This window comes from Monodon monoceros, unplaced genomic scaffold, assembly GCF_005190385.1.
Source record: "Monodon monoceros isolate NGI ecotype Baffin Bay Population unplaced genomic scaffold, NGI_Narwhal_1 Super_Scaffold_13, whole genome shotgun sequence".
NCBI classification, from domain to species: domain Eukaryota; kingdom Metazoa; phylum Chordata; class Mammalia; order Artiodactyla; family Monodontidae; genus Monodon; species Monodon monoceros.
The window spans coordinates 10,261,859-10,273,170 of NW_021703769.1; the positions used below are offsets into that span (position 1 = coordinate 10,261,859).

Sequence of the window (11,312 nt, forward strand, 5' to 3'; positions counted from 1 at the left end):
TCAAAGTCAATGCTCCAATTTCCGGCTGCCTCATAAATGCCCTAATTTTTTTCCCACGGTTCGTCTTGACTCTGGATCCAAGGCAGGCCCACACAGTGTGGTTGTTTGAAATGTATTTTCCATTTCTTTCATCTGTGCAGGCCCCCTTTATCTTTTTCCCCTCTGCCATCTTTGCGTTGAAGAAGCCAGGTGGTTTGCAGGTAGGCTGGGTTTTGCTGGTTGCAGCCCCGAGGCGCCATCAGTCGTTGCTCTGTCCTCGGCATTTCCCGTAAATCAGTAGTGAGATGAGTGGCTGGATCAGATTGAGTTTCATGTTTTGAGTGAGGCTCCCTCATACGTGGTGTGTTCCTCCATCAGAGGTGTCTGGGGTCTGTCTCTGTTCAGCAATGTTCACAGCCATGATGCTCCACGCCTGGACTGAGCATGGAATTTTGAGTGTATTTTCTTCCCTCCCACCTTAGACTAGTTGCTATCCTCAATTTTGTGTTTGTCACTCTCCTTTTTTTAAAAAAATAGTTTTACCACTTGTTTGATTCTCTAAACAACACACTGAGTTTTGCATGCTCGTGAACTTTACATAAATGCAGTCATTCTGTAAGTAGTTTTCCGCAACTTGCTTCTTCCTTCAACATTACGTTCTTGGCATTCATAGGGTGTCATTTTTGTAGCTGTAATTCTTTCCTTTTCTCTGCCGTGTAATAGTCCATCGTAGAGCTCATTTATCCTTTCTGCTGATGGTGGACATTTGGTCATTTCCAGGTGTTTTCCCCTATGCTGGTACAAACAGTGCTTTCCAAAATGTTCTTTCTCTGCACACAGAGGCGTTTCTGTCGGGTTGTACTTACAAGTAGAACTGCTTGGTCATTGGGCGTACACATCTGCCACATCAGTAGACAATACCAAATTGTCTTCCAAAGCGGTTCTACCAGTTTATACTCCCATCAGCAAGACAGAAGTAAGTACATGGCTCTACATCCTCCCAACGTTTGATACTGTAAGATTGCTAAAGTGTTTGTAAAACTCCTGTGGTTGAGATGGTATCTTTCAATGAATAGAAACTTTTAATGTCCTTAAATTTATTTTTGGAAAGGTTAATGAGCTTTTTGAATGTCATTTGGGACGGTGCTACTGAAAATGGGTCATTGGACTGGCAACATGCGTGTCACGTGGAAGCGTGTTAGAAATGCAGATTCTCAGGCCCCGCCCACCCAGAGCTGCTGAATCAGAAACGCTAGGGTTGGGCCCAGCAACCTGAGCTTTTATGAGTCCTCCAGTGATTCCTCAAGTCTGAAGAACTGGTTTAGGAAATCCCTTTCTACCCCTATGTCATAAAGAGAGCTTCTCCTGTATCATCTTCCAAGCATGTTACAGTTTTATCTTTCACACTTAAGTTTGTAATCCACCTGGATTTGATTTTTGTGTCCAGTATGAAGTCAATTTCTAATTTCATCGTTTTCTGTGTGGATAAGTAGTGGCCCCAGACCATCTATTGAGAAGTCTGTCCTTTCCCCACGGGCCTGTAATCCATCCATGTTGTAAATATCGTTTCCATGTACGTGCAGGCCCCTTCCTGCTCTCTCTGCTTTGTTCCACAGGAGAGTTTGTCCCCAGTTCTTAATTACAGCCGCTTTGTAGATATTCTGGACTGCTGGCAGGTTTAGTCCCCAGCTTGTTGTTCCCCAGAAGTGTCCTTTTGCTTTTCTGCAGACACGTTGGAGAGTCAGCCTGTCAGGCTCCACAGCATGGCATTGAATCTTTGTGTCAACTTTAGATCGTTGAATCCTTGGCTCAAATGGGGGAAAATGGACGTTGTACAGTACTGAGTGTTTGTGGGGTCCTTCTAAAACCTGCTCAAGGTCATCTTTTATAACGGAAGTAAAGCTAGAGCCACTTCTCACAGGGGCTTGCTGTCATTCTGGCCACCAGCCCTGCGGCATGGGCTGGGCTGCATCTCACAAGCTCATCATGGTGGTCCCTAAACCCGCCGCCCCCCTCGAAGCTTAGTGGCCTCAGTGGATGCACCCTCAGGGTTGAGATGACAGAGGGCTCTAGTTGGAAAGGCTGACCCACCCATCTCTAAGTGTCTCCAGTTTCCTGAGGATATGCTACTCTTAAAACCTGCCTCCTGCTAAGGTCTTTTCATGGGCAATTTCTAGCCACATCCCAGTTGGCGTATGAAATGGGCTCAGGATAGAGATGTTCACAAATGGAGAAACAGTTTCTCCTCCTTGAAGTTGGACTGAGTGGAAAACAAAGGTTGAGGGTTCCAGATTCCACAGTCTTGTCTTAAGCCCATTTGCGGCATGGTTTAATACGTCAGCTGTGTACCACCCTCGGTGCTAGGTGCTCTGTGGGTGGTGTGGGCCTTGTGGAACTCTGGAGCCAGGATTTCACTAGTCAGATAAGGAGCCAGGCAGGGGACAGCATGATCCTAAAACTCAGAAGCCCTGGCTTCTCCCTTATGACAGCAAAGCATGATTTCTCTTGGAATCTGCTCTACTGAGACGGATGTTACAATACCCCACATTTGGCCATGATGAGGTCAACACTGGGGACACTGAAGGGAACACAAAGGCTCAAAGTTCCTGCCCTCTTTGAGCTCACAGTCTAAACATAAACGATAGCACCAGCTAGAATAAGTGCTATGGAGAAAGGTAAAGCAGGGTGGAGGGGAATAGAGAGTGGTGTGTGGCATACGGGGCCTGCTGTTCCATAAGGGAAGCATCCCAGAGGAGGTGACATTTGAGCAGAGATCTTGCTGATAGAGCCTTGCAAATATCTAAGGAAAGAGCACCCTGGGTAGAGGGAATAGCAAGTGCAAAGGCCCTGGGGTGGAAGTATACTTGGCGCATTCAGAGTGTAGAAGGGAGGCTGGGGGGACTAGAGGAGAGTGAGGAAGAGAAATGCATACTCTTTGATCTCAAAGGAATGGCCTTTCCCAAGGCCAAGTGGGGTCCCTGGGTCCCAGCAGTGGGTCGGTGCTGGCTGGTGAAAGTCCATCCAAATGCAATTCTGACTAGAAAGCCAGCAGGTGTCCAGCTGTGGATAGTTGCAGGTAGAGGCAGCCACTCACCTCTGTCACCTTCTGGGATAACCTGGATTTCCCCATTAGATAGGCCCCTGACTGTGGAGGCTAAGATGGTTATACTTTCTTTGGAGAGAGGGTGCCTGATATGCCATCAGAGCCCGAAGCCAGAATCAGACTGACACCACGGGAAGGCTTGGTTTCCTTAGATCCAGAAACACAGCTTGCTGGTGGTTTTGTGAGGCGTGAGCTTCAACTTTCCTCTTCTGCAGGAGAATACTGCCAACAGAAGCAAGCTGGGGTGGCTCCAGTCACAACTGGGAAGCTGCCGTCTCTCTCTGAACCCCAGGCTTTGGCTGTACTTTAAGTCTTATGAAAATCTAGCACCATCTCACCTTTTAGATATGTACCCCAGGCTTGGCATCGTGGTCCCAAAGGGGCCAAGTCACTCTTTGCTTCTTAAATCTCATCCCCCAGATTAACTACAGCAAACATATATGTTAGCTCGCCCCCGTTTTTCCTTGAATACTATATGGGTGACTTCTACTGGGTAACCCTGATAAAAGTTGGGGTCTCCGAAGGACCAGTCTTTGTTCAGAGTTGCACTCAAAGAAGCAAATTCTGACTGCCAGATGATAATTACAGAAGAATTCCCGTCTTCAATAGCTTGAGCCAGACTGGGTAGGTTTGAATCCTGGCTCTGCGACTTAGTAGCTGTATAAGCTGGGTATGTTCCTTAATCTCTCTGTGCCTCAGTTTCATCATCTGTAAAATGGGGGCAGTTAATACCTACTCTGTGGGATTACTGTGAGGATTAAATATATGTGAAGTGCTTTGTAGAAAGTGCTATATAAATTAATAAAATAATGGTAATTATTATTCTACTACATGTATCAGGACGTTTCATCTATAACTAATAGAACAGCTGGCCAGCAACCTTCCTACTAGAGTTTCAGACCAGCTCCTGGAGACCGTCAAAAGCCAGACTCAACTGCGCAAGTTCTGGTTAAATCCAAATCAATTCGGAGTTTGTGTTTCATTCATTCATTCATTCAACCATCTCTCCAGGAAAATTAACTGAGTACCTACTATGTGCTGGGCTCTGTCCTGGGTGCTGGGGTCATGGCAGTGAATGAGAGAAGAGGTCCCTGCCCTCATGGGGTGATGACAACCCAATGAGGGGTTGATGCTTCCATGTCTTGAGCTTCAAGATACAGGGTCCTTATAGCCTGAGCCATGCTAACTGCCCGCCCCAAAACCAGGATCCATCACCATGGTAACCATGTGCAAGGGAAAGGCGGGGTTCACCCTGATCCAGCTAATGCTGAGCTTCTGTGAACACTGGTGTGTGCCCACACAACTGTCGGTGGCCATAAATGAGATGACATATGTGGAAGCTGTGGTCCTGCATAGAAGGTGCCACTAAGCGTTGCTTCGTCAGCCCGTGCACACGTGGTCCTTTAGAAAGTGTGGAGATGAACGCGGCCACCTGCCCCCCCCCCCCCCCCCCCAAGGTCTTTCCAAATGGCCAGGCTCCCCTGTCAATGCCTGGGGAGCAGCTCAGGCACCGCTCTCTCTCTCGGCCTTGATGGAGTCGTGTTGCACGTGGATTTGGAGTTCTGCATTGTGAAGTCTGATTTGAGTGGAGGGTGGGCCTGAGGGTGGATGCTGGCATGAAGGCCCCAAGAAGCTGTGCTGGGAGGTGGGGCCTGTCTCATGTTGCTGGACATGTTGGGGCCTGTCTCATGTTGCAGGATGAGCGCATCTCCCTGGAGGCTGGCTCAGGGCAGGGGACCTCCTCTCACCCCTCAGGGCTTGGCACCTTCTTGGCTGTAGCTGATCTGCCCTCCTCCCAGTTAGCACCTAGGCTTCTTACTCGAAACGGGAGCCTCAGAACTGCCATGTTTACTCATCCTGAGAGCTGAGGACCGTTTGGGACGAGGTGTGGCATTTTTCTCGTAAGCCCCGAGGTCTTGCTGGTAAGATGTCGGTGGCTGGGGGCCGTGCGGGCCTGCTGCCAGGGCTGGCTTCCGGAGGCCTCTGGTTTGCAGAACGTTGCTGACTCAGAGGCTGTTGTGTGTGTCACTAGCCCAGTGCAGCCAGCGCACCGTGTGGGGTGGCCTGGGAGGGGGCCCCCCCTTGGCAGGATGTAAAAATGCACCTCTAGGAGCCGGGCTGACTTCAGACCCACCCACTCTGAAAATTCAGAAATAGCTTCCAAGGTGAAAGTGCTTTCGTGAGAGAAGGTGGCCTGGTCACCAGTCAATTCAGTGTGTTAACCACATGTTCTCTGTGGGGTGGACTAATATGTACTAACAATGTTAGTAGGAACAGCTGCTAACATGGTTTTTTTTTGTTAACTTGGCATCGTTCCAACTGTATGCATTGCCCAATGTCTTTCTGGGATGCACATTATTATTCCCATTTTACAGATGAGGAAACTGAGGCCCAAGAAGTGAAACGATTGACTCACATTCCGTTAGTGAATGTGGGGTACTTACAACGTGTCGGACGCTGTTTACAGCACCTGTCATGTGTCTACTCAATTGATTCCCTCTAAAGTTGTTAAGAACCGTCATTGCCCATTTTTGGCAGGGCAGGTTCAGAGGGGGTCAGGGCTTGCCTCAAATCCATGGCAGGGCATGGCAGGCTGGACTTGGACCCCAGCAGTCTGGCTCCCACCTGTGTGTTTCCCTGTGGCTCTGCCCTGGTGTGAGCCCCTCACTGCTGTGCTCAGCCCCTGCACTGGGCCATCGGTGGCCACCACCCTCAGACACTTACCACCTTACCAGACACAGAAAGGCTGAATCTGTGAGGTCAGCGGAGGGCGGGGAAGGGAGAAGGGGCTGTTGGCCAGAGGATCCCGGGCAGCAATTGAGGCTGGATGGCGGCAGAGAAGTGGGATTTGGATGCACAGCAGGGAGAGGAGGGGGGCTTTGCCGGCACAGAGCCACATGGCACGAAGGTGTGTGTGTGTTTAGGGGTGTGGAGGACACTGGGGCCACAGCAGCTCCTGCTCCTTGTTGAAACCCTGCCTCGGAGTGTGGCCTTGGGCAAATCACTGAACCTCGGCTGCTTCGCCAGCAGGTGCCTGCCCTGTGAGCACACCTTGAGATATTAGAGAGGAACGGTCTTGGGTAGAGCAGTGCTTACAGGACTGTCTTCGCTCAGGCCGCCATAACAGAATTCCACTGACTGGGTGGCTTAAACAGCAGAAGTTATCCTCTCATAGTTCTGGAGGCCAGAAGTCTGAAATCAGGGTGCCCGTATGATCGGGTGCTGGTGAGCCTGCATGCCTTCTCGCTGTGGGCCCAATGAGTGAGCAAACAAGCTCTCTGGTCTTTCTTCTTACAGGGCACTGATTCCATCCTGAGGGCCCCATCCTCATGGTCTCATCTAACCCAAATCACCTCCCAAAGGCCCACCTCCAAATACCATCACACTGGGGGTTAGGGCTTCAACATGGCAATTTGCGGGACACAGTTCAGTCCACAGCAAGGACTGTACAGGTGAAGGTTTGATCGAGGGGTGTGTGTCAGGAGTTAGGGTTCTGTCTGCATGTCCTGGGAGAGTTAAGGTATCTTAGGGACACCTGGTGTAATGTCTCTCACTCACACACACACACACACACACACACACACACACATAGTCCTTGCTGGTCACTCCAGGCAGCCTTTGAGTTGGCCATCTGTGCCAGGCCTGGGCCTGTGAATCTCACTTAGAGAAATTTCGGACTGGGTCTGGTCCCGGCTTGGACCTGGTGGAATTTCTTTCCAGGCAGCTAGTGACTTCTTGGGCCTGGAAGGGGGTGGGCTGCGGAGCCCAGGGGTCCCAGGTTTATCTCGCTGTCACTCAGGCACTTGGCCCTGCACCATCGTCCTCTGTCTCCCTCTGCAGGCTGGTGCGGGTGGGCTATCAGGTGGGTCCTGTAGTTAGGGCTTGCCGAGTGCACGTGGGGACGGTCTGCAGGTCAGTCAGTTCTCACACCAGACTGGGCTGAGGGAGTTGAGAGGGAGACAGGACAAAATGCCTAAGACTGATGGCAGCGTGAAGTGGGTCGGGCTGCCTCCTTACGGCACGTGGGCTTATGTCGGGCTTTGGAAACATGTGGATGTATTACGGTTACCCTTCTTGATTGTGGGGAGGGGGGGGGTGGTGCCGTGCCGTGAGCTAGTCGTGACACATGGGAGGACACAGAATGATCTGGAAGGTGAACTTATGGAAGGATAAGGTGCAGACTAGGCTAGAAGATTCCATAAACATCCCACGAATCTGTTGCGAGCAGCAGGGGCTGTGCTGGTTTTCGAAGGAAAGTTCACTTGAGGCAGGCCTGGGGTTTTGGACCTCTTCTCAAAGGCCTTGGGGAACTTCTGTGAGATTCTGTGACATGAGGAAAGTAGCTCGGGATGGAGATGTTTCTTCCTGCTCCACGCTCCCCCCCTTAACCCACCTGGCGTGTCTGACCCGCCTTCAGTTCTCTCTGCTACATACGCAAGGCTAAGGAAACGCAAATGTCTTCACAGAAATGTTTGGTTAACTCCTCCAACCTCCAAAGAGAAAGATGGCTTCCCAAACAATTAGGTATTTATTTTATCATCTCATTTGTGGTTGCAGGCTGAGCTGAACTGTGGGTTTGGATCACTGTTTCTTTCCCGAATCTCAACTGGCTGTAGTAACAAGTGCTTTTCTTTTTGCTTCTGTTTGTTTTATTTCTGAAAGGCAGCAGCCCCATGCTGCAGTGCTTGCTTTGTGGCTGATGCCTCTCAGCAGAGCTTTGGGGCCGAGGCCATGAGGAAGCTTCAGGAGGACCAGGGGGCAAGCCGTGGTTTGTTTAGAATGCTTTCCTGCCTGTGGTTGCTGTCTTAGAAGCCGTGTGGTTGCTTGATAGGAGAGGTGCCTCTTAGCTGCTTGTAGTCGGAAGAAATTCCGCTGAATCGGAGAAAAGGACCGGGCAGAGCAGCTCAGCTCAACTCAGGTCTGAGTTCATACAGTTGTCTCGTCCTCCCTCGCAGGGCAGCTTAGCTTAGCGAATGTCTGAGTTGTTTCTCCCTAGCTTGTAAGTTGACGTGTAATCATGGAAAAAGCGGAGGATGGAGAAGATGGTAGCGCGTTCTACACAGGTCGGGAGGGACCCCGGTGTTTTCATTAAAGAACCATTAAACTGAACGTACCTTAGACCAGTCTAACCCCTATGATGCAGATGCACACAGGTTTTCTCCTCTGATGCCATCCCATTTAGAGACGTGCCTGTGCTCTCAAGAGGGTGGAAGCTAGTTGTAGAATTTGTCAGGGTGACAAATTGAGTATTTTCGTATTTTATCTGTTGACACCTTGCACTTTCGTGTTAATTATTCGTGTTGATTAATCAGTGAACCATTTCCAATCCAGATCCTAAATCATCACCTAACCCATGAGACTAGCAGGACAATTCACTGATTTATGCGAGGATTGTAAAAATGTACCGTCACTATATAGGTCTTCAGTGGCAGTCTCATAAAAGACCACAACAATGGGGCAGTGATTCTGGGACCAGAGGCCTCTCTCCCTGTCTTTGGGCGTGTTTCTAGGTGTCACCTAGGTAACATATCATAAGTCGAGATGCTGCCTTCTCTCTCGATGTCTACCTCCACGTTACTAACAGCTGATCAACGGAACAGACTTCTTCTTTAAACATGTAGGGAAACAGCATTGTATTCTTGGTTAGTGGAAGAGGATGGGTTGTATTCTTGGTTAGTGGAAGAGGATTGGATTGGACTGGTCTGTCTCCTTCCACATCTTCTCTCTCATTCTTCCGTCTTCTCTACGGGTCCGTATTGCAGAGTTAGTAAACATCTGTCCATGAGGAAGCCAGCTACATCATCTCCTTCAATCCTGACAGCAGTCTCTCCAGGGAGGTATTCTGATCCCTGTTTTGTGGGGAAACTGAGGCTCAGAGAGAGGTCGTGAGACTTACACGGGTGTATTGACAGAGCGCTTTTGTGTCGAGCCCTTCTGATGCAAAACTGCATCTTAACTCAGCCCCCAGGGGAGCTTGATGATCTTACACATGTGGAAGCCCTGACCTGGGACTAGCACCCACCAAGCTGGGGCTGTTCCTGGAAGGATCACTCCATCTTTCTCTGCCTCAGTAACTTGACCTGAGAAATGGGCATCATAGCCCCAACCCCCAGAGATGGCTGTGAGGATTAAATAGGGCACGTGAACAGCCCCCTACAGAGCGGGGCGGCTTGGGGTGGGGTAAGGGTCTTAGTTGAATTTAAAACATGCCCTTCACTCTGGGTCTTGGTACCTGCCTCCCACCAGGAAATAGACGATTAAAGTGTCTGCTTCATGACTAAACAGGAAACTGCACCTCAAAAGTCTGCAGACAAACCTATCAGTTTGATGCTTTATAAATTCTCTGAACTCTTGACAAGTGAGCAGGCGTGGGGTTCCCAGTGAACGGCCCCTACTATTAAAAGCCGGGTGCCTGGGGTTCGGCCTCGATTCAAAGGTGCTGCTCCAAGGGTGTGACCTTGGACACGTACATGGCACCTGGTCCCCCCCTAAGTGCTACTTGAATGCGTACAGAGGGATAAAGTGCAAACATCTTGACTATTTTAGCACCTTGGAACTATTTTTTCCAGTGCAGTGAGGTGATAGAGGCTCTTAGTTTCTGGATGTTATTTTGAGGGTAAATCCAGAAGCATTTGCATATGGAGGGGATGCGGGCTGTGACCAAGATTGACCTGAACAACCGGAAATGGGGAGTGTCTGTTTCCTATGATGGGACGAGTGGAGCAGGCGGCGGGGGGCAGGGCGGTGATGATTGCGGCTATCAGGAGATTGGTTTGGACCGTGTTAAGTTTGAGATGCCCGGCCGGTAGTTCGATAGCTAAGTCTGAAGTTCAGGGGTGAGGTCCAGGCTGAAAACATTAATTATTTGGCCACTGTCAGGATAGAGGCTTTTTTTTTTTTTAAGGCCCTGAGGGAGTGGTCAGACAATCCTCTGCTCTTGGGTTTGGAACCAGCCAGTGTGGAGTAGAGACAGGCAAGTGTGATGAGGGAGCTGCCTTTGGGCCACGGGCACCTGGATTTGCCAGTGGGCCTTTTTGCTTCAAGAGATGGCCTGAAATGCATGGTCCAGACGGTGTTCAGAGCCACTACTGAGGGGTGGTTATTTTGTCCTGGGCGGCAGCAGCCTGTGACTAACGCCATCCAGTCCCAATCAAACCAACCCTATTGGAGCCCAACATGTGGGAATCTAGGCCTGCAACTGAAGAACTGCAGAAAAGATCTCATTACTGAGTGTCCTCTGCCTTGAAGATGAGAGTTCAGAGAGCTCACGCCTCTTGAGAGACTATTCGGGTTTACCTAAGGATGCCCTAAGGATGCAGGTATAGCGACATCTAGCAAAAGACCCTGCAAGAAATTAATCCCCATATTTATTTCTACCTCAAGCACTCAAAACAGACTCTGGCCTTCTAATTTGGCCATTGAAAAGGGATTGAGAAAGGAAAAGGGATTATTTAAAATTGAAGAGAAAATGAATGCCTGTTAAATATATAGCTCCTGTCTCCTTTCTAAGTGCCTTCAGTGCTCGGACTGGGCAGGGGCTATAAAAATAGTAACTTGCCAACCAGAGAAAAACAGGAAGAAAGTGTACAGTCTTATGAATTTGCATGCCCACTGAGGTTCTATCACTCGTAAGAAGGAAGCAGGGGTCAAATGAGGGAGAATTACATTTGAGTAGCTCCATCATGAAATTCTGATTTTCTGATGTGCTCTGCCACAGATGCCAGTGTTATTTTGTCTCCTTAGTTGGCCGCGATTTGAAACTGCATGACATGCCAGCAACTGAGCCATTTTGTCTTGCTTTAAAAAAAAAAACAACAACAACCTAAACCACCATAATCTTGCTGATGAACTTTGATTTCAGAGATCCCTATTTCTTTGTACAAAGGCCCTCATCTCAGTGATTATTACCCTGGTTTGGGGTTAATTCTGGCACAAATGTTAAGACGATATAGAATTGGGGCTTAAACTACAGCCAACTACAGCCAGAGGGTTGAGTTCTATCCTGGGTTCTCAGCGGCCCTGGGTGAAGAGCTACTCATTAAATGGATGATATTAGCATGAGTTGGAAGCATAAGAGGTCGAAGGTGATTTTTTTTTTTTTCTTCTCAAAAATGGTTTTGCAAATCTTTTTCAGAGCTGATAGACACACACCTTAGCTGGATACAAAACATATTATGAAACAGAATGACTGTGATCTTTGATCCAAGAAATCAAAGTTAAAGGTAATTGA

At 49.1% G+C, this 11,312-nt stretch overlaps 1 protein-coding gene across 4 annotated transcripts in view; it reads left to right on the forward strand.

Annotated features, from left to right (window-relative positions):
- Positions 1-11,312, forward strand: part of NFATC2 (nuclear factor of activated T cells 2) — a 141,193-nt gene that overhangs the window by 121,503 nt on the left and 8,378 nt on the right. For 2 of the 4 annotated variants that reach the window (XM_029221635.1, XM_029221629.1), the window contains exon 10: positions 11,217-11,304. The exons of the other annotated variants lie outside the window; for them this stretch is intronic. In XM_029221635.1, coding sequence (XP_029077468.1) covers positions 11,217-11,260 — 44 coding nt within the window. In that variant the 3' untranslated portion in view covers positions 11,261-11,304. The remainder of the gene's footprint in view (positions 1-11,216; positions 11,305-11,312) is intronic. 4 annotated transcript variants of the gene reach the window in all.